Genomic DNA, 23,274 nt, shown 5'->3' on the forward strand with positions numbered 1-23,274 from the left:
ATGGAAGAGGAGTCTGACCGCCTCGATAGCAGCGGCATGTTTCACTGGTGTAGAGCCACCCCTTTGAACAAGATGATTCTGGTAGGTGACCTGGCGCCAAATCTCAGATAGACTCGAGCTTCTCTTAGGGTAGATGGTGTCCTCCTGCTAGTCATAAGCACCTGCCCTTTCTCTTTATAAACTGTGCATTTTGAAGGAAAAATACAGCCTCACGAGCCATCTAAATATATGCAGGTTAACAGATGGGGCATTTGACAACAACCTTGTGGGTAATATGCCAGGGTTTAAAACACGTTAGCTCAGATTCTTCAACCACTTTCTCCTTCCTTTAATAGTTCAGCTGAGTCAGTTATTCAGAATAATGTTCTCCTGAAACTTTTCTGTTTTGCTAGTAAATCTGGTTAATTTACATGTACCAGGGGAACATACTGTTTACAAGAACTCTGCAGTCTTTCCTTTTTTTAAAAGTAGATAAATGTTTCCTTAATTTATTGTTTTCAAAGTTGGAATTTTTTTATAGTATTTTTTCTTAAAGCTGGTTATACGTATACTGAATGTATTAGCCACGGATGTAGCTCTGTAGTGCTTGGCCCTCCCACAGCACACAGCATGGGTGAATTCATATAGATGTAGAATTCTGTCCTTGACTCTGTCCTCCCAAGGAGACAAACTAACTGAGTTCAGTGAAATGCCAGCAACCAAGATGTAAACACCTCAGATCCTAATCCCAGGCTCTGACACCCACTTTCTCGATCTCCATCTATTCTCAGAGTTGGAAACTCAAGTACAATCTCAGTGGTTTACTTTCAAGCAGTAGCTGGTAAATTTAACTAACAAAAGGTTATTTTTTTTTAATTTAAAATAAGCTAATAAAAGATTACTTACATGTTGTAAGAACCCTGTATAATTTGTTCAGCTATGACTAATTGATAACTATGTATTTTTCTTGCTTTCCAAAAGTAGTTTAGTTCACTTTTTTCTGTTACACACACACACACACACACGCAATCCTTGTGCTCAGTGCCAATGTCCTGACAAAATACATTCCAGTTCTTATAAAAAGCATAATCAATCATTTGATCAGAAGCACAAAGTTGTCAGAGCTGTCATATCAACTGAAAGACTATTAGGACTGCCTAAGCTCATCATTTTAGAAAGTATGTCTTATCTTAAATGAAACAAACATCCGTTGAGCAGGAAGGCAAACATGTTTTCAGTGGGAGGGACATCTTTAGAAAGGTTGGGAGGTGACTGCAGATGGAAGCATTCAAGAGACCAAGAGATGGAAATAGCAGATGTTTCTTTATCCCGTTTAGTAAGTCCCCAGATAGCTTGCTGAGAGATGTCCCCTTATGGCACTTGATGTGAAATATAACCGAGTCTTCTGATGAATTTAGAAGGGCTTCTAGTTTAAGAGGTTCTAAGAGTTTTGAAACTGTGATCATAGAGGAGAAATGTATAGGTTGCAAATTTCTGGCCAACTTTGAACTTGGTTCGATTTGCAGAAAAGTAACAACTTGGAGCAAATAGTGCACTCCCCTCTTTCCTACCGAAGCCACCATCTTTCTCAGTGGGAAGACAGTTTTGTGCCACAGTTCCCTGGAGAAATTGCCTTGCTAGCTGTGCCCGTTAATGCCCTATGCCATGTATCTTGTTCCTAATTGTTTAGTTCTACTCAGAAGAGCGATTTCTGGACTTCAGAGCTGTTCCATTAAATACTGTTAGAGGCATCATTATTCAAGTTAAAACTAATCGGATTAGCCAGAGACAATTATTTAATGGATTTGGTTAAGATTCATATCACTCTCTAGAAAGGATCTCCAGATGAGTAGCTTCGTGTCCCCTCACGGGGCCATTCCCTTCAGAAAGAGTATTTCCCAGTCTATGCTAATAGAACAAACTCTAATTGTTGAGATGTCAGATGTGACTTATCTATCCTGTTAAATTTCAGCAGCCCCTGTTTCACAGAAGCTTGTTCTTTAACCAGCGATGGACTGGCATAAGGATGAATGATACATCCCTTTGAAATATTTTGAGTTTTCATCTACTCAGGAATGTAGAACACTCTCAAGCAGGAACGGCTTGTCAATGCATTTAGCAAGTTCTCTACCAGTTTCCAAGAGTCCTTCTCTGAAAATCTAGGAATTCAGTGTGATTCAGATTGGATTAAATAGTTATTGAAAACAGTTAAAGACAGAAGTACTGAAATTTCAACCTATTATCCCATTTCCACAACAGAATTAACTTTTATTTTTGAATCATTTAAATGTAAAGAAATTGGGGCTTAGAGAGGCTAGCTAGTTTATGGTCATACATGAATGACAACCAGAATACAAAATCAGTGCTTTTATTACCCATCCCAGCACCACGAAAGATGACATTGACTCATTCCCTGAAATCAATCACAGAGACTTAAAATGTTTCTTACAGAAATATTCCTTTAAAAAATATTCCTTTCAATAAAAGTGATGCTTACTGTTTTTAAAAGTCTCTGTGAATGTGGGAGAAACCTGATCTAAATATCCGTCACATATATTGTTTTGTCTTAGCTTAAAAGTGTAGGAGAGATGCTAAAAATCAGCCATGCTGATAAGATTCTGAGGGCATAATCAGATGATTGAGATGAAACAGAATGTTTGTAACCTTTTATTTTGTGCATTTTTCATGATAAATTTCCTCAACTCTGGAGTTCTCTGGAATCCATTCAGTGTAGCTGGTGGAACCACATGAAGTTGCCAGTAGTCAACCATCTTTGACCCAGAAGAAGGCAATTTCATGTGGTTCAAACTAATATATGTGTTTTCATATGTATGAAAATCCACTGAAAACTGCATCATACTGTATAACGTGGTGTAATTTTCAAGATTCGCTAGAAGACATAAGTTTAGCAACAGGATTTGGGATGTTTTAAGTTTTCAGGGAGTTGTACGATAGTGTGTGTGTGTCTGTGTGTGTGTGTGTGTTAGTTGCTCAGTCACGTCTGACTCTTTGCAACCCCGCAACTGTAGCCAGCCAGGCTCCCATGTCCATGGAATTCTCCAGATAAGAATACTGGAATGGGTTGCCATTCCCTTCTCTAGGGGATCTTCCCGACCCAGGGATCAAACTCAGATCTCCTGTATTGCAGGAAGATTCTTTACCATCTGAGCTACCAGGGAAGCCCACCATAGCACGCTGCTGCTGCTACTGCTAAGTCGCTTCAGTCGTGTCTGACTCTGTGTGACCCCATAGATGGAAGCCCACCAGGCTCCCCCATCCCTGGGATTCTCCAGGCAAGAACACTGGAGCGCATATATGAGGCTAAAAACATGTAATGAAAATGAGAGCTATTTTCCCCATTTGGTTCAGTGGTTTCACAACTTGAGGAATGATACCAATCTGAATTTTCATGGAGGCACTCCAAGCTAATATAAAACTGGAAAAAGTGAAATAAGCAGGAACACCAGGAAAAGATATAAAGTATAATTGTCCATGTTCCATGTTATTAGGAGAATTTGCAGAATCTGATTACTGTTATGAAAGTGCTAGTGTTAACATACCTGGAAGAGTTGGAATGTGGGGAAGGAGCCTTCTTTAAGGGACTGTCATCTTGTTTCTAAAAATGACCAGAGTCTGGCCTGCTTATGCTTAGAAACGAACTGACAAGGCAAAATACGAGTTTCGGGACCACATTGTAGCATGTATCTTTGGAGATGCCCACTCAACACTGATGGGACTTCGGAATTTTGTAATGCCATTGAGAGCTAGCAACTATACCCGTCAGGAGCTGAAGGACATTGTGTTCATTGGGTCTCTGGATTACCTGCAGAGAGAATGGCGATTTATCCGGAATTTTCCCCAGATATACATTCTGCCTGTAAGTGTCACAGTAAGGAATAGTGAATGGTTATAATGATTATAATAATTACATTATATTATTATATATTATATATATATTACTATAATACTAGTTAAGATTAATCATGATACTAATAATACATCAATAATGTATTGTACAGTATTTTATACAATTATACAGTGCTTACTGGTACCAGAAATGGTTTGAAGCAGGTTGCACATACTAATTCACTTAACCCTCCAAATAACCCCATAGTATAAATTTTAAAGATGCTGAACTGTAGGCACAGAGAAAGGAAGTTACCTGTCCAAGTTTTCACGGTGGGTAAGTAGCTGGACTAGGATTTGAATCGACATATTTTCATGTTTATATTAATGACCATGTGTGTGGCCTTTATGTAAAGAGTTTGTCTGCATTTCTGAATCTGATTCTGACCTAGTGTCTACACCTGAGCTGATCCTAGCCAGCCTTCCTAGGCTGTGCTCTGCAGACTCGTCTTTTATGGAACGCATAATGCCATGTGGTCCTTGATAGATGTATGAAAAGGAGGAATTCTGAGAAACGGGTCCATTAGGCCCCTGTGGTACTGTGGGTTGTAATCGTCTTTGCTCTGAACCAACATAGAGATCTGTATCTCATTATAGGCCGCCATTTTCCTGGATTAAAATATACATAGGCAGTGTGAGATGCACGAAAGCATTTGATTTTTCAAGAAATGCTATCAATATATCAGAAGTATTCTTTAAAAGCAGCTGTCTCAGGAAGCAAGTTGTATTGCTTTTAAAAAAGTCACCATAAAATTCCCTGCACCACCTCAGTCCGTCGAAAGGGAGGAAAGAAAATGACAAGAAGTCTCCAGATTCAGCTGGTGTCAGGAATCACCAGTAACTGCATCTCAGCCACCTAATGGTGGGACCAGATCTCTCCCTATTTCTCCACCAAAGGAGCAACCGCCACTTTACTAATTGATCCAGTTTCCAGGAGGGGCCCCCAAAAGCAGCATTGTGAGGATGCAGAGGTGACCTCTCGATCTTTAGATGCAATGTTTTCCTCACCACTGTTATCCTGAGTTGTCGTTCAGCCACTCAGTTGTGACTCACTCTTTGCGATGCCATGGACTGTAGTACTCTGAGCTTCCCTGTCCTTCATTATCTCTGGGCATTTGCTCAAGTTCATGTCCATTGAATTGACAATGCCATCCAACCATCTCATCCTCTGCTGCCCCCTTCTCCTCCCACTTGAGTCATCTAGGTGACTCGATGCCAGCTTTGGTTCAGAAGCTTGCATCATCCCCAGTGTACCAGCGCCATCTGAGAAGTGTCCTCTCACCGGATTTTCTCTCCTTAGGGATCTGCACTCTATTCCGTGGACCTCCATGCAGTCAACATAGAGGAGTGTTCCATGTGTGCTGTCTTTTCCTCCTCCTGTAAGTCACCCAGTGGCCCGACTTTGGTGGACACAGAGCCCATCATGGCCACGCTCAACATCGGATACCTGCGAATTAGCTGCTCGGCCCGGACACCCTCAGGGCCACGTAAGAACCACACCCCGATAGAAAGGGGCTGGAGAGGATAGGATGAGGAAAGGGAGTCAACTCCTCTCTAAAAAACGCTCATGATGGGGAGGAGGAGAAATGGAGCTGGATGGCTTGGATCCCATCCAGCTCTGAGAATTCTGTACTAGGATTAGTGGTTAGTGGACAGTTCAGTCCTGGGGAACCCTAGTCCAGTGAAAAGTGACGTTCATCTCCTAACTGGAATGCCCCTAACACTGTTTTCTCATATTAAGGAAAATCATGGAGTCGTAAGTGCTGTTTATTGTTACGAATCAATTATCAGTGAACATGGCCATTGGTATTTCATTATTGTTAATAACAAGTATTATTATTGCCAGTTAGTTCTCGTTGGAGCTAGTAGATGTTCAAGTTACTATTCTTAGTTTTGTGCTTGGACAGAATGAAGCCTAACTCTCTTTCAGTCTTCAAGATACTTTCACTACATGAATTTTTAGAAGATTAGCCCTAAAGTCCTTTCTAATTGCTATAAACTAAAAGTGTCAGGTTGGGAAGCGATGGTGAGAAGTGGGGAAATCGCTTCAGGATGGGGTTTGCATCTCTTCCTCCTTTATACTCCTCTCAGTACAATTATGGTCATTCCGTAGATGCCTGAAATGAAAGTTGTTCAGTTGTGTCCAGCGCTTTGTGACCCCTTGGACTGTACAGTCCATGGAATTCTCCAGGCCAGAATACTGGAGTGGGTAGCCTTTCCCTTCTTCAGGGGATCTTCCCAACCCAGGGATTGAACCCAGGTCTCCCACATTGCAGGTGGATTTTTACCAGCAGAGCCACCAGTGAAGCCCTTGTGAAGCATCTGTGGATGTGTAACACGCACTTATTAAGTCAACTTAAGTGAGCCAGTAGGTGGACTGTGAGGAGTTTTCATGCATCTCACTTGCCCAAAATGTGCTTCAGGTATATTCCTGTGGCAGACTCGTGGCTTACCTTCTCCTCAAATTAGGAAAAGGCTTAGCTATCAGTCCATTTCTAAAAATTTATGACTAGCCACTTAATATGAAAATATTATGGTGAATAATTTTCAGTATTTAGAATAGATTTTCAATTCATGAAGTGAACACAACCCTTGGTTGGAGGCGCCTCCCCACCCCAGATTCAACTGTTTCCCTTGGGGATGTGGATGCTTCGTATTAAGATAGGGCACTCCGTCCTCCAACCACGTGGCTTGCTGACCACAGCTGTCCTACTTCACATGGAACTTGAAGAGGGCAGACAGTCCAGCCTTCACAAAGCTTTCATGGTCATGACAGTGGATGGACATGTTCGCGAGTGAAATCAGGAAACCAAAAGACCACTCTCTGACTCCTAGTACTGTTGCTAGGAAGGAAAATGGAGGGCTCTTGGGACAAAGGAATAAATGAATAATCTCATCAAATCTTTGGTGGGTGAATTAAGTCAGCTACTGCATAGACCTGCACTACACAGCCAAACACCACTCAACCTAAACCGGAGTTTCAGGGGTTTTTGTTAAGTGAAATAATAGCAAAGCAGTTCCTGAATATCAAACTACATTGAAAATCCTCACTAAGAAAATGTGAACCATACCTTTGCTGAGCTAATCTGGAGATGCATACAAATGACATTGTGTTCTGTATGTCAGTCCTTAGCTTAGCAATTAGGGCACTCAGATTTACACAAAATTTGTATGGTGTGTGTGTGTGTGTGTGTGTGTGTGTGTATCGTGCTTTCAACTTTCTAAAATCGGACAGAGAAGTATTCACTCTGAAGGCAATGTCATCAATATACAGATGAAAACGCTCACTCAGTAACAGCTGGGGGTGGACTGTCGTAAGCCACCTAGCTAATCATCGAGTGACTTGTCCTTCTATTATTTTTTAATCTTACATCCTATACAGGCTAAACCATATAGAAACCTATGATTGTTACTTCTAGTCTCTTTTATTATGTATCTAGTGATTCTTCTCATTTATGCATTTATTCATTCAACAAGAATATATTCATTTTGTATGTGTCACATACTCTGCTGCAGGCTAGGTTACCCTTAAAAGAGCAAATATGGGTTTAGTAGAAAGAGAGAGAGAAAAGAGGGGAAAAGGGTTGGGAGGGAGAAAGAGATGATGAAGAGATGTCACAGTGTTTGAATCGTCACGAAGTATGAGTAGGTACTCTCCCCAATGACAAAAGGGAGGGTTTAGAGAAAAGTATATTGTGTAGACCTTGCTTATTTCCTTGTGTGGTTGTCAATGCACCCATTGTGTGATGAGGAAATAGAGGTCTGGACAGGCTCTCCTGTGCTACCTAAGAGAGGTAGCCAGCAGTAAACTCAGGTTGTACACACATGGAGATAGCCAAAGACTGTCACTCAGAAACCTCATCAGTTGTTCTGGCATCACAGGAATCTCCCTGGAGTTTGCATAGAGAAATTCCCAACCCTCAGAGAAGCCTGATCAGTTCTCTTAACCATTCTTCCCATTTCATACTAATATTCCCCTTGCACCAGACCAAGCAGGTGGCGATGGGAATTATCACCTCCAAGAACTGAGAGTATAAAGGATTGTGAAATTCCACAATTTCACAATTGTAGAAAGGAGGAAGACAAAGGAAGGGAGGGAGAAAAGCTCTTCCACGCTGAGCACCAACATGCATCTAGCATCCTGGCAATTTTCTTTTCCTTCCTCTAAGGCAGTGGTTCCCAACCAGGGGCAGTTTTACCCCCATAGGTCAGCTGACAATGTCTGGAGACAGTTTTGGTTATCACAGCTTGGGGGGTGGTGCTATTGGCATCTAGTGGGTAGAGGTCAAAGATGCTGCTAAATATCCTGCAGTGTACAAGTGCGAAATGTCGATAAGATCAAGACTGAGAACTCTTGCTCTGGACATGTCTGCTGAGCCTGTTGTGGCCTCAGCGGGCTTTTCCATGTCTTCATGATCATGCCAAAGTTACACATAAAACCTGTCTGGGACCAGCAAGTCTATTGCATCCAGTGGTCCCCCAAGGGACGGTGGACATGGAAGGACAGAGAGACCGAAGACTCGCTAAAGGACGACATCATGGCAAACTTAAGATTTTTCAGCTGATGCTCTAATTACTGCCCTGTCATGTCACAAGAGCAGGTTGGCAAACCTAGGTACTGAACTAAATAATCTGTGGCATAATCTAAACATATAACGGTAATTAAGTCTGACAACTTAATATGCTACTGAAATTTAAACGTACAGCAGTAATCTACAATTAAGCAATCTTTTGTAATAGCACCCTGCCAGCCTGGAAGATTTCAGGTATAATACTGTGTACTACTAGGTGGCAAAAATATTGACATTAGTAGAATGTACCCAGGCTGTCATCAGATACATATTCAAATTGCCATTCACATTAACCATTACTTTACAAGGAAGGATGGAGTTCAGGCAGAAACTGTTTCTGTGCCCCAGCTGGTGTCAGAAAAGATACTTATACAGTTACGCCAGCTGATGTGGACACATCTCTATCCAAGAAGAAGATTTGCCTCTGAAAGTTGGGATTTTCCAAGCCCTTTTAGAGGGAATTGGAATCAAAAAGTGGAATTTGAAGGAGGATTTCCCCTTTAAGGGAAACTGATCTCAGTGTTTTATTGAAAATGCCAACCCAACCTGGTATATTTTAATAGGGCTACAAAGGAGCCCTTAAAAGAGCGTGGGCTTTGAAATAAGTACTAATTGGTGAGTGAGAACCCATCCCTCTTTTGCAAGCAATATAATCTTGGGCAATATAATCTTTGCAAGCAATATAATCTAGGAAAAGGAGAACGTCAAGGTTGTATGTTGTCACCCTGTTTATTTAACTTGTATGCAGAGTACATCATGAGAAACGCTGGACTGGAAGAAACACAAGCTGGAATCAAGATTGCCGGGAGAAATATCAATAACCTCAGATATGCAGATGACACCACCCTTATGGCAGAAAGTGAAGAGGAACTCAAAAGCCTCTTGATGAAGCTGAAAGTGGAGAGTGAAAAAGTTGGCTTAAAGCTCAACATTCAGAAAAAGAAGATCATGGCCTCCAGTCCCATCACTTTATGGGAAATAGATGGGAAAACAGTGGAAACAGTGTCAGACTTTATTTTTCTGGGCTCCAAAATCACTGCAGATGGTGACTTCAGCCATGAAATTAAAAGGCGCTTACTCCTTGGAAGGAAAGTTATGACCAACCTAGATAGCATATTCAAAAGCAGAGACATTACTTTGCCAAAAAAGGTCCGTCTAGTCAAGGCTATGGTTTTTCCAGTGGTCATGTATGGATGTGAGAGTTGGACTGTGAAGAAGGCTGAGCACCGAAGAATTGATGCTTTTGAACTGTGGTGTTGGAGAAGACTCTTGAGAGTCCCTTGGACTGCAAGGAGATCCAACCAGTCCATTCTGAAGGAGATCAGCCCTGGGATTTCTTTGGAAGCAATGATGCTAAAGCTGAAACTCCAGTACTTTGGCCACCTCACGTGAAGAGTTGACTCATTGGAAAAGACTCTGATGCTGGGAGGGATTGGGGGCAGGAGGAGAAGGGGACGACAGAGGATGAGATGGCTGGATGGCATCACTGACTCGATGGACGTGAGTCTGAGTGAACTCCGGGAGTTGGTGATAGAGAGGGAGGCCTGGTGTGCTGCGATTCATGGGGTCACAAATAGTCGGACACGACTGAGCGACTGATCTGATCTGATCTGATAATCTTGGGCAAAGTATATAAACCTTGAGTCAGTTTCCTTGTCTTCAAAGGTGATCTCGTGGGACATAATTTATAGATTGCATGTAACCATTCGATGTCATCATTCTTACTTCCTTGCCGTTTCTACTGTTCACAGCAGCCAGAGGGATTTTTTGAAAGTACTTATTAGATAATAAATTTATCAGTTTCCTCCTTTCAGTCCTATAATGGTGACCCATAACTATTATAGGAAAACCATGTAGGGTCTTGCAGGCCAGTAAGGAGCTTGAACTTCCTCCTCGTTCAGCCTGTTTATACTGGCTCTTTCCTGCCTTTAGTCCCCTAAAGGATGTCTTTTGCTTATCACTCAGGATGGCATTTCAATATCAGAGAAACCTCTTCACACCCTAAGTAAGGCCACCTCCCTTGTCAGTCCCGAAAACTTAGGTTTTTTCATAGTGCTCTTCACTATCTGAAAATATTTTGTTTATTTCAAATTTATTTGCAAATTGCAAAAAATTTGCAAATATTGCAACACGTAGTAATTGGGGAAAGGGCTGTTCACAGTTCTAACCTGGAGCTGATACTCTTTAAAGAATCATAGAGAGGACAGGTAGAAAGGAGATGAGGGTGGAAAGAAGGAAGGAAGAGAGGGAGGGAAGAAGGAAGGAAGGGACAGAAAGCAAATGAAACGCCTTGTATGGCTCTGAAAATCAAATAGAATCTCAGTTCCCCCAAGACTCTCTGCATGATGACAATCCCAGAAATTTAAGAAAAAGAGTTGAATGTATTCAGATCCCATCAGCAATAAGATTTCCCAGTGAGTTTGGATATCTGATCTCTAGCCATCAGGCAAACCATCCTCTTTAATAGCTGTGTGGGTGAGGTTTGCCCCAGGGCATCTGTTTCTGCCCAGAGAGCAAAAGGGTTTTGCTAACATCCTAAGGCCATTTGCTTCCGGATCTAACTGTTAACTGCATGTGTTGCCCCCACCCCGTGTGGCTTCTGTGTTCACCCTAAATCTACTCAGCATTTTGGTGGCAATCAGAAATGTACTCAGCTCTACTCTGCATTAACAGGAGTGGCCCTTTTACTGTCTGTTTCTGGGGGAGATGGGAGAGGTGGTAAACACTGCAGAGCTTAGCATTCCATCTGGGAACAAAACCTCCCTCTGGATTTCCCCTTTTCCAGACCTGTCTCAGTGGCCAGCTTCCCCATGACCACGCCTCCGTCTGTTTCTCAGACTCTCTTACCAAAGCAAACTTGTTCATCTCACTCTCCCTCCCCACCGCTTCCCTGGCTTGGGAAACAAAAGATTCTCCACATATTTCAACTTCTTCCAAGGCAACAGAGAATCTTGATGACAAGTAGACTGTTAAGTTTCATGATATTTTTTCCCTCTTACATGCATAGTGTTCTCAGTACAGTTCAAGAAAGGTAATGAGCATTTTTTTGGTTGTTTTGGCTGCACTGGGTCTTAGTTGGGGCACACGGCACTCGGGATCTTTAGTTTCGAAATGTGAGATCTAGTTCTTTGACCAGGGATTGAACCTGGGCCCCCTGCATTGGGAGCCCAGAGTTGTAGCCACTGGCCTGCCAGGGAAATCCCTAACCAGCAGTTTTAAAGCAGAACTCCTGATGAGAGCATCATGTATTTGTTTTGCTTGGTTGTGTGTCTTTGCTTTTAATCAGGATCCTAGATTCCTATTTCTCTCTTCCGTTTTCTTTCTTTACCTTTTTTGAGGGTTTAACTTGGCGACCAAGACTCTGGTGTCATTCTTGTTTTCGAAACTCCTCATTTGTCAACACGAGCTGAGGCTGTGTTCTGGGCCGGGGCTGGGCACCGACTCTCTCTGGCATTCGAGGCTTGTGGACTGAGAGGAAGGGCCTCGTCTCCTAAGGCAGGAACTAAAAGCAAAGTACGGAGGCCCCTGTGACCTCCAGTCCCAGTCTTTAAGGCGTTCCCGAGACGTTACGGATTGGGAAGACCAACCAGACCTGGAAGGCAGGCAGTCTTGCTGAAGAAGAAAGAGGATGTGCGCAGAGCCTCAGGCCAGGAGGACTCCAAAGAGGCAGAAGCACCAGGAGCAGAAGCCCTCCAGTGACTGTGTATCCCCAAGCGCTCCTGGGGAGGCACTCCTGCTTATTCACAGTTTCCTGAAAGTTCTACAAGCAAAAGGATGTGGTTTGAAGCACTGCCTGCCTGAGCCATCACCTGGGACCCCACACGGTGCAGAACAATCATGTTTAAACTTTGTTGGCCAATAAACAACGATGGGGCGAGCGCCACCTGTTTTCACAATTCACCTGAAAGGTCATTTAGGACGGGAGTCCCCAACCTCTGCGCCACGGACTGGTAACCCCCATCAGATCAGCCGTGGCTTTAGATTAGACATAAAGTGTGAGATAAATATAATGCACTTGAATCATCGCGAAACCATCCCATGGAAAAATTGTCTTCCGTGAAACCAATCCTTGGTGCCAAAAAAAGTTGAGGATTGCTGATTTAGGAAACACACATACACCACTAAACTGGAAAGCAGAGGCTGAGACTTGTTTTTTTTTTTTTTTTTTCTAATTATAGAAAAGGATTTGGGATTTGGGCTTGAGGGTCGGTTTGCTAAGATAAAGCACCAGGAGCCACGGTGTGCTTCCGCATCCTTGTCTGTGTCACCAGCCACCGCCTTTACGTTTATCGACCCCTTTCCTCCCTGTTGTCTGTTCTGCAGAGTTCGCCCAGTGCTTCAGTAGCAATCCCAGGAAATCAAAGTACCGAAGGATCCCCATTCTCACCGAACTGAGTAAGTTGTGTTTCAAGGGCAGAATTCAAGGCAGAGGTCTTTGCCTGTGTGCTCGATGACCCAGGGTTGCCTTTAGGATACACCGGCAAAGGACTGAGGACCCAGAAGGAGACCGAGAGACCATTCTGTGCTTGCAGGACGTTATGTTAGGCTTTTATTGGATTGGTGATGTTGACATCATCCAGCAGAGCCTGTCGTGTGTGTGTGTGTGTGTGTGTGTGTGTGTGTGTGTGTTGTGGGGGCTCGCGGTTGGGGCAGAGGTGGCTCCTGCCTTCCCCACTCCTGCAGTTTCCAGGGGAAGGAGACCAGCACTTGTCTCAGCCTCATTCAGAGGGAACCCCCCCGGGGGGGGGGGGGCGGACATTGATTTGAAAACTGTTAGAAAGGCTTTCCCTGAACCAGCTTCTCTGCCCATCAGGCTCCTTCCTCTCCTGTGATGACCCCAGGGCAGGCGCTGGGGTGAGGCCAGTGAGGCCCCAGGGTGCAGACTTTAGGAAGAGGCTTGCTCCTGAGTCCCCTGTGTCTTCTTGATCCCAGCCCTGAGCAGTGCTCTTATAAAACAGAAATGCTCCATAGCAGAAATAACAGACCAGGCTGTCACCTCTCACCAACATCTTATGGAAAACGAATGTATATGGAACCTCCCCGGATGTGAGCACCCCCGGGGGCAGCAAGAAAGGCAGGGGCGGGGGGGGGGGCTGGGGGGGGGTGGGGGTGGGAGGGGGGCGGTGCTTGAGAACACTGGGGGGTGTTTGTGAGGCACTCAGGGAGACCCTGGGTTTAATACTGGTAATAGTTGGTGAGAAAAGGGGAGGTTACGGAAGAAGGGGCGGTACCTTTAACATAGGTTGGATCAGCTCAAAGTCAGTCTCTAAAGTTGGCCCCAGGCATGAAATTTGACTTGATTCAAGGATGTAACAAATGTTTTAGTGGGAATTTTATGATTCTGAGTATGTAAGCCAAATGAAACTTTAACCAAGCAGATGAGCAGAAGTCAGAGTTCCAGAAATGAAGCATGTGAACATAGAGAGGAACCAGTGGGTGACACTACTCTGTGGTTTGGGAGTGGCTGTGCATAGGAGGGCGGGCAACAGTCTAGTCCCTGTGCCCCGGAGCCCTAGCCCTTCAAATCCAGGTTGGAAGATCTCAGAGCCCTTGAGTCTGACTCGTCCCTGCCAGTCTGTCCGTAACCACCCTAAAACTGTTGGCTACAGTTCTCATTTTTTGTTTTATTTTTATTCCCTTTTGAGCCATCTGTCACCCTGATGTGTATATACCCTAAGTTTTGTATAAGTTAGAGTGGTTGGGAGGGGACCAGCGAGCTTCTCACTGGCCCCAGAAATGCATCTGGTCACTCTCCAGGGACATACAGCTTTGTTCAACTAAACACTTTCTGGCACCTGGCAGCACCTGTCAAATTAGCCGAACAATTCTCCTGCCAGTTCACTCAGTTTCTGTTCTTTGGCTGCAAGGAAGGATCACAGTGACATAAGAGCTGCGGATTTGAGAGCCAGCATTTCAGTACAGAGTGTACAATGCAGGATAACGACTGGGAACACTGAAGCACACTGGTTTAGGATGACACAGCAAGAACGGGACAAGGGCTTCTGGGGTGTGTGTGTGTGTGTGTGTGTGTGTGTGTGTGTTGAGGGTTGGCAGTACAAGAGGAAGAAAGTATGTGTACATAGGAAATTTGGGTTGATATTAGTCATACCTCCCTCATCTTTTATAAATATACATAGTTCTTGGAAGAAAATTATTCCCTAATACCAGAAGTCTATTGCTTCCCCCAAACTTGACTAAGGAATAATTTTAAGAACGAGGGACCAATCCAAGCTCAGGAAAGAGTGTGCTCTGAGTTGCATGTCCAATAGATTTGTTTGGATCAGTAATAGGACAGTCAAGAACTTTGAAGGATCTAAGACATCATGCAACTTGCAAGCTATAATAACAGATTAATCTGCCCAGTTTCTGGAAGACACAAGACCACTGGGTCAGAGAGAGTGAATAGTTTAGCACCCACAGCAATAGCAGTAGCATCCTTATTTTTTTGCTGGTTTCCCTAGCCTTAGTTCCCACAAAGGGGCATGAAGAGGACCAAATAACACCTGGATCCACCATGAATTGCTTGTTGGAGAGGAACCCTGAGCTTCGGGTACCAGAATCTTTTATAATGGGCAGTAAGCGTGACTTCCCTTTGCTCTGGTAGGAGACATTATCACTGTCTGCCAATGCTGTCCTCTATACAAAAACATTTTTCAAGCAATAGTCATGGAACGAAGACAGTCAGTGCCTCTGCTGTCCTAGAAATGAATGATTGCATTGAGCTCAGAGGTTGCCTACACGGGTCTGAGCTGTAGCTTGAGGCTGGCACGGATTTGCTAATGGATAATCAGGCCGCTGCCACCCTGGTTTGGTTAGGATGATTCTCGAAGCCCTTGCTACTCAAAGTGTAGTCCACACATCAGCTGTAGCAGCAGCGTCTGGAAGCTTGTTGGACACACGGACGCTCAGGCCCACCTTAGACCCAGTGGATCAGAAGATGTGTCATAACAGGATCCCCAGTTAGTTCACTTTGCACACTAAGTTTTGGAAGCCCTGATTAACTCATTCTAGACCCACATGACTCTAAGAACCTAAGTAAATACCAAGCCATCTGTGAAACAGTATATGGAGAAAAAGACAATGACAGGGGTGAGCAGATGTTCTATTTATGTCTTTTATACCTGTGTGATCATTGAAAGTGTTCCCCACCTTTCCCTCAAAGTGTCCTGGCTTGAAAGACAAATTATACAGAGTGATTTTCAGGATACTTGCTTGGAGAAACAGCCTAAGATCCAAGAATAACTCCTTGATTGTGAAGGTACTCAAAAGGATATCCCATCTTCAGGGGATGAAGATACTCGGAAAGAAAAAAAAAAAAAGTACTAAAATTGAGGCAGGTCCCACATGGACCCCATAGTGGCATCTGTCCCTTTGAGCAATGGTTCCCCCCTCCCCTCAACCCCCCACACTTGGTCAGTCTGCTCTGAAAGTCCTGTGTTCCTAAACTTGTCTGCCTGCCTTTCCCTTTTGCCTCTTTTCTTGCAGAAAATCCTTCCAACATCCACTTTATTGAACAGCTCAGTGGGATGGAATGGAACTTCTCCGGAACGAACCTGCATCTGAGCACTTCCTTCGCCACTGGCACCGTCTTTTCTGGCAGCTTCTTAGATTCTCTCCTGGCCACGGTGAGTGCCACAAAGCCCAGGAGCCCACACGACCAGCCCCTTGCCTAGGGGCAGAGCACGTGGGTGTCCAGGGATGATGCTAACTGATGCCTCGCAATTCTGCATTCTCTGATTTTCCAGAAACACTTGACATTATTTTGCCTTTTCTCATAACTGTGTGGCAAGGCAAGCTTGCATTTTTAAGATTAGAAACGTAAAGCCCTTGGAGCCAGGACACTCAATACCAGGGGGAATATGCACATCAACAGCATAGAACCCACCTTGTAGCGTGTGTTAGTCGCTCAGTCATGTCTGACTCTTTGCGACCCCATGGACTGTAGCCCCCAGACTCCTCTGTCCATGGGATTCTCCAGGCAAGAATACTGGAGTGGGTTGCCATTCCCTTCTCCAGGGGATCTTCCTAACCCAGGGATCAAACCCTGGTCTCCCGCTTTGCAGGCAGACTCTTTACCATCTCAGCCACCAGGGAACCCACCTTAGGAACAGTCATAACGTCATCCCTCAGGCTTTTCCTTGGGCCCAAGATCTCAGCTAAATGCCTTACCCACATTATCTGTTTAATTCTCCCATCCACCCAATTAGGAGGATATAATTCCTAGCCTTCTTTTTATTTATTTATCTAGTTTTGGCTGTGCTGGGACTTCATTGCTGGGCATGGGCTTTCTCAAGTTGTGGTGAGTGGGGGCCTCTCTTCATTGTGGTGCCTGCGTAGACTCTGGGGTGTGCAGGCTCAGGAGTTGTGGCTCGCCGGCTTAGTTGCCCCGTGGCATGCGGGGTCTCAGTTCCCTGATCAGGAATCAAACCTGTGTCCCCTGCATTGTCAGGCAAGTTCTTAACCACCGGACCACCAGGAAAGTCCCACTAGCCTTGTTTCCTAGATCAGGAATCTGAAGCCTAAAGGGGTAAATAAGGTGCCAAAGGTTACTGCACTCACACGTGACAAATCCCTAAGGTTCCAGAGTTAGATCTTGCAACCAGATCCACTGCTGCTCTAGAAGTCTCTTTCTGTGATGATGAGTGTGTTTTCAGTACACTGAGGTTGTGCTTGGAGGAATCTGCCTCCCGGGGTGCTCCAGAGCTGCCATGGGATGGAGAGGGAGAAGGGGACCAGGGTGCTCCAGCTCCCAATGTCTCCCCACCACTTTCCCCCAATCAGAACAGCTCTACTCTCAGCTGGATCCCGCATGAGGTTTCTGCAAACGGCTTGATTAGAAGAAGGATTTCAGTTGTAAAGAAGACTTTAGAAACTACTACTTAGAAGTTAGAGAATCTGACCAACAGGCCGAAAATAAGAGAACCAGATTCCTGTTCCCCTCTGTTCTGAGTCATGTCTCCAGGTCCCAGTCAGGAGTCTTGTCTGCCATTCAGCCGCATGTCCATTTCGTCCCATCATTTCCCTCCCCAAGGAGCATCTTCTAGACTGGGCTCTTCCTGCCTGCTGTCCAGCTTGATGCACCAAGAGCTTGGTTTCCATGGCTGCAGAGTCAGAGGTTATAATTAGAATCAGAATGTGTGTTTCCCCCGTGCCCTCCTCTGCAGAGGGCGGGGCTACCAACAGGTGTGTTCAGGACAGGCTGCCTCGGATGAAGGGGGCTGACGCCTCTGCAGCTTCTGGAACAGGGTGAGGTCCCTCCTCGACCCCAGTCTAGGTTGCCTCTGTTTCCTCCCCCTCCTCACAAGTCCTCTGAAAACTGCTCTGTGCTAAATCACCAGTGAGAAACACAAGGAGAAGAAACTCACATGTCCTGGGAGAGAGCTGAGCCCGAATAAAGTGGTGTGAACTCATCCCTACTTGGAAGCACTGACGTTATGTTTGAGATTTTCATGCACTTCCCCCTTCTATCCCCTGATACATCTGTCATTTTTTAAAATAAAAAAATAGTGGATTTTTCCTCCAAATATTCTGATTCAGCCAACACAGTACCTTCAGGTATCCCCTGGAATATTACTGTAAACACCTGGCCCAGCTGGAGAAACACACCTATAACCTGTAATTTTAAATCTCTATATTTTATAAAGGATTTTGCCAACAAAGGACTGTCTAGTCAAGGCTATGGTTTTTCCAGTGGTCATGTATAAATGTGAGAGTTGGACTGTGAAGAAAGCTGAGCGCCAAAGAATTGATGCCTTTGAACTGTGGCGTTGGAGAAGACTCTTGAGAGCCCCTTGGACTGCAAGGAGATCCAACCAGTCCATCCTAAAGGAGATCAGTCCTGGGTGTTCATTGGAAGGACTGATGCTAAAGCTGAAACTCCAATACTTTGGCCACCTGATGTGAAGAGTTGACTCATTGGAAAAGACCCTGATGCTGGGAGGGATTAGGGGCAGGAGGAGAAGGGGACAACAGAGGATGAGATGGCTGGATGGCATCACCGACTTGATGGACGTGAGTTTGAGTGAACTCCGGGAGTTGGTGATGGACAGGGAGGCCTGGCATGCTGCAGTTCATGGGGTTGCAAAAAGTTGGACGTGACTGAGCAACTGAACTGAACTGATAAATCCTTTATAGTTCGATGCTATAAAGATTAAAATCTGGAGGGGGCCCTGGTGGCTAATGCAGGGGACACGGATTTAATCCTTGATCCGGGAAGATCCCACATGTCATGGAAAAACTAAGCCCGTGTGCCACAACTACTGAACTTGAGCACAAGAGCCCATGCTCCGCAAAAACAAGCCATCACAGTGAGAAGCCCACGCGCCACCACCAGAGTAGCCCGCATGCTGCAGTGAGGATGCAAGCACAGCCAAAAATAAATACAAATTTTTAAAAAATAAAGTATAAAAAACTCTACGAGTGGGGCACCCAGACCACACCCCACACACACATCCATGGGAGCAAAACTTTATAATAATAGAATTTCAGAACTAGACATAAAAGAGAAGGCATTTTCCTTTACTTATAAGAAGGTAAGGACAGTAACAGAAGTTATCTGGTTTCTCAAGTTCACTCAGTTTTTCCTCCCATATAGCCTCATTCTCAGAAGTATTACTCAAAAAATCTTGGTCTTCAGGCCTTTTGAGAAACTCTTGGAAGAAAAAGCAGCAAGTAGCTAGGCTGCTAGCATCTGTGTTGTTAATGAGTGATATCCTGGGTTAAGAGAGAGACCTCAAGCTTCATTGTAGTTCAAAGTTAAAACCCTTTTCTACAATATTTTCTAGCATTGGAGGTCCAAATTCTAGTAAATCTGATTATATTAGAAACATTCTCCAAGTTTAGGAGCCCTAGACTATTTCAAGCACATTTCAACTTGCATATTTTCTTGACAAAGTAAAAAAAAAAAAAAAAGAAAGAAACAATGAAGAAAGAGAGGGAGGGAGGAAAGAAAAAAAGAAAGAGACCCATAGGGTAGTGCTATGAAATCCTGAATAATAAGGATATTAGATGAGCTCGCAGGGTAAGGGTGACATGTAAATCCCATTATTTCCCCCAATATAGAATTGCAAGCCTTTTGATGTCAACACTGAAGAAATGATATATTCAAAAGCTAAGCCTCTCTCCATTAAATATGTAAAGTACGTTTCCCCAGAGCCATGGACACCAGGATAACCCTAGAAGTTACACCTTTTTCTTTAATCAGTGGAGAATTATCCTAACAGCATTATGTTTGATCATTCTGCACCACGGCCACTTGTTCTTAAACGGATTGTGGCCCAGCCTGGATTTACAACCTCTGCACCCTCCTGGATTTCAGGGAGCCGGATCCTTAAGCATCCTTCTGGGAGGTCACAGGACACAACAGAAAGGAATGTCACTTAGGGAATCTTTGCAGTCTGGATGTGAGGATGGAGAAAGCATTTGAAGTCATCTTTAATCTGAAAAATATTATAGAAATTCTTTTTATTTTCTCTTAATTGACTTAGATTATATTCTTTCCCAGCTTACCTTCTCCAGTGGTCTCTATATTTTCCTAGAAATACGCATTTACTTGTTAAAAATCAGCTGCCAGTTGCACTCAATATTCTTACAGCTGTTTTTGCACTCAATTTTTAAAATTATTTACAATAATTAATTATTTGAAACCATCTTTGCACTTAGTATTTTTACACCTGCTTGGTCCACTGCACTCCTGAGAACATGAATATTGAGTAGATTATGTCTGTCTGAAAGACCACTTCATTTAAGGCAGCGTTGCTTCCTCCCAATGTGGTTTGAGGACCACCGGTGTCCAAATCACCAAAGGTGTCCTTTAAATTTTGATTCCAACTCCTCTTTGGTAATTCTGATCCAGTAGATCAGGGGTCTTGGAAATCTGCTCTCACAAATATCACTCCAGGTGATCTAGGTCCCTGAGAACCAATGTCAGAGATAATAGAATTCAGTGTGCACGCTGCGTATCTCATTTAATCCCACAAATAGTGCTCAAAAATGGCTATTATCATGTCAGCTTTAAGATCATAAAACTGTGGCTAAGAGAATGCATGACTTGTCCAAAGGTATTCTGCTAGAACACACCAGCCCAAGATTCAAACCTGGATATGTTCCCTACAAACAGTTAGCTCTCAAATGCAGAATAAAAGCCAGTGACCATAGGATCGCAAAGCAAGGAAAATTTCACTCTGATAAGGAGGCCCGTGAAGAGTCTGCCAGTTTCATAAAGGAAAGATGAAGCCGATGTTCCAAAACAAGGGCATGAAGGAGTAAGTGTGTAGCTTGAGCGGCTGCAGAGAGACCAGTGTGCCCTGGAGGGAACGTCAGATCTTGTGCATCTTTGAATGCCACAGAAATGAGTCTGAGCTCGGTTTTCCAGCAGAGGTCTGACAGTGAAAGTCCAAATTTGTATTTCTAGACAATCTTTCTGCAAGCATTTTGAGTGATGGATCGCAAATGAGAAGAAGACTCGTAAAGAGGCCCCTCTCACAACCCAGGCTTCAGGAGGCAAATCCCTGAATTTGGAGAGAGAAAGTCAATGGTAAAATTTCTCAATAGCAATTAAGTCATTCCTATTGTTTATAATGAAAACAAAAATACTGATTTTTACATAAGTGCTATATAGCCACGTAAATTATTTCTACTGGAATGAAAGCCCAATTTAACTAAGACAAAGGTAGGAAATTAAAAACTTTACATAGATAACAATAGATTTGAGAAAACCTCATGGGCAGTTATTACAGTGATGTTTCCATGTACGTCACTGCCTAGTCAACACACTATGTAGGAATCCTTTGGAAAAGAAGCTTAAGAAAATGGCTATGCTTATTCCGACTCAAGCTAGTTTCAAACTAAGTTGACCACACATCAATCTCTGGCTTCATTTTGATGTCAAATATTCTAAAATTCCATTCATTTACTCAACACATACAGTTTTTGAAGTGTTCTATAATAGCTATGAGAGATAATACCTGTCTTCACATAGGTCAGAATCAAAAGGAATGTAAGTAGATCCACATCCAGAAGATTCAAGAATAGACAATAATAATATCTATAGTCCCCTAAGGAAATGCTGAAGCTGAAGCTCCAGTACTTTGGCCACCTGATGAAAAGAGCCAACTTATTGGAAAAGACCCTGATGCTCGGAAAGATTAGGGCAAGAGGAGAAGGGGCCATTAGGAGATGAGATGCTTAGATAGCATCACTGACTCAATGGACATGAATTTGAGCAAACTCCAGAAGATAGTAAAGGACAGAGGAGCTTGGCATGCTGTAGTCCATGGTGTCAAAAAGAGTCAGACATGACTCAGCAACTAAACAACCACCACCTAAGGAAAATGTATTGATGTCTCATTAAATGCATATTTTTAAATACATGTTGATATTATTAGGGTGTCTATGGCCTGCTATTCTCCTCTGATCATTTTTGGAAGTGGGGACTACCATGGTGTCAGTATCATTTACCCATTAATTTCTAATGCTAGAGCCCTCCCTCAGGAGCGGGAATACGGTAAGTGTTATTTTCTCTGCACTTTGCTTAACCCAGCACCATACCCAAACCACCAGCTTTCGGTTGATTTTAATAAGGATAATGATGGGACTTCCCTAGTGGTCCGGTGGTTAAGACTTCACCTTCCAAGGCAGGTGGCCCAGGCCCAATCCCTGGTGGGAGAGTGAATAAGATCCTACATGCCTCAAGGCCAAAAAACAACACATAAAATAGAAGCAGTATTGAAACAAATTCAATAAAGACTTGGAAAGTGATCCATGTCCAAAAAAAAAAATCTTTAACAAAATTAATGATAATGAGAGACAGAGCTTTGAACCATCGGATCCATTTCTGACAGCCATACCCAGTAATTCCCACCTCTCTCACCTCCACGGTCTACAGAGCAGCTCTTCTGATTTTGTACGTGCCTTCTCCTTGCTCTCCAGGCTTTCTACAACTACCATGTTGTAGAGTTACTTCAGATGCTAGTGACAGGAGGGATGAATTTTCAGCTGGAACAACATCTGGATAAAGAAAAGTTGCTTGGGCTGAATACCAGCTACTCTACGATTTTACCTGGAAAGATGCGGTGTAAGCTGGGGCTGCTCTCCTTAAACCAGACCGTCCTGTCAGACATTGAAGTGAGTCAGCTCTTCTTTTAAAAAAAAAATAATAATAATTTATTTAAATTGGAGAATAATGACTTTACAATATTGTGATGGTTTTTGCCCTACTTTGACATGAATCGGCCACAGGTATACATGTGTTCCCCCCATTCTGAACCCTCCTCCCACCTCCCACCCATCCTATCCTTCTGGGTTGTCCCAGAGCACTGGCTTTGGGTGCCTTGCTTCATGCAGCAGACTCGCACTAGTCTTTATGTACTTTATATATGGTAATGAACATGTTTCAACACTATTCTTTCAAATCATCCCCCCCTCACCTCTCCCGTTGAGTCCAAAATTCTGTTATTTACATCTGTATCTCCTTTGCTGCCCTGCATGTGGGATTGTTGGTACCGTCTTTCCAAATTCTATATATATGTGTTAATTTACAGTGTTGGTCTTTCTCTTTCTGATTTTCTTCACTCTGTATAATAGGTTCCAGGTTCATCCACCTTATTAGAACTGACTCAAATGCATTCATTTTTATAGCTCAGTAGTATTCCATTATGTATGTGTACCACAACTTCCTTATCCATTCATCTACCAATGGACATCTAGGTTGCTTCCATGTCCTGACTATTGTAAACAGTGCTGCAGTGATCATTGGGGTACATCTGTCTCTTTCAGTTCTGGTCTCCTCAGAATGCATGCCCAGCAGTGGGATTGCTGG

The 23,274-nt window shown here is 43.6% G+C and overlaps 1 protein-coding gene across 1 annotated transcript in view; it reads left to right on the top strand.

Moving 5' to 3' along the window:
• LOC147343751 (potassium channel subfamily U member 1-like) overlaps window positions 1-23,274 on the top strand; it is a 27,627-nt gene continuing 4,353 nt past the window's right edge. The window contains exons 1-7 of the mRNA XM_086380421.1: window positions 1-81; window positions 3,632-3,856; window positions 5,186-5,372; window positions 6,590-6,672; window positions 12,728-12,851; window positions 15,942-16,081; window positions 22,386-22,580. Coding sequence (XP_086236547.1) covers window positions 1-81; window positions 3,632-3,856; window positions 5,186-5,372; window positions 6,590-6,672; window positions 12,728-12,851; window positions 15,942-16,081; window positions 22,386-22,580 — 1,035 coding nt within the window. The remainder of the gene's footprint in view (window positions 82-3,631; window positions 3,857-5,185; window positions 5,373-6,589; window positions 6,673-12,727; window positions 12,852-15,941; window positions 16,082-22,385; window positions 22,581-23,274) is intronic.

The sequence above is a fragment of the Bos grunniens genome, chromosome 27 (genome assembly GCF_055505025.1).
Source record: "Bos grunniens cultivar Pamir isolate PY7600 chromosome 27, Bosgru_T2T1.0, whole genome shotgun sequence".
Classification (NCBI taxonomy): domain Eukaryota; kingdom Metazoa; phylum Chordata; class Mammalia; order Artiodactyla; family Bovidae; genus Bos; species Bos grunniens.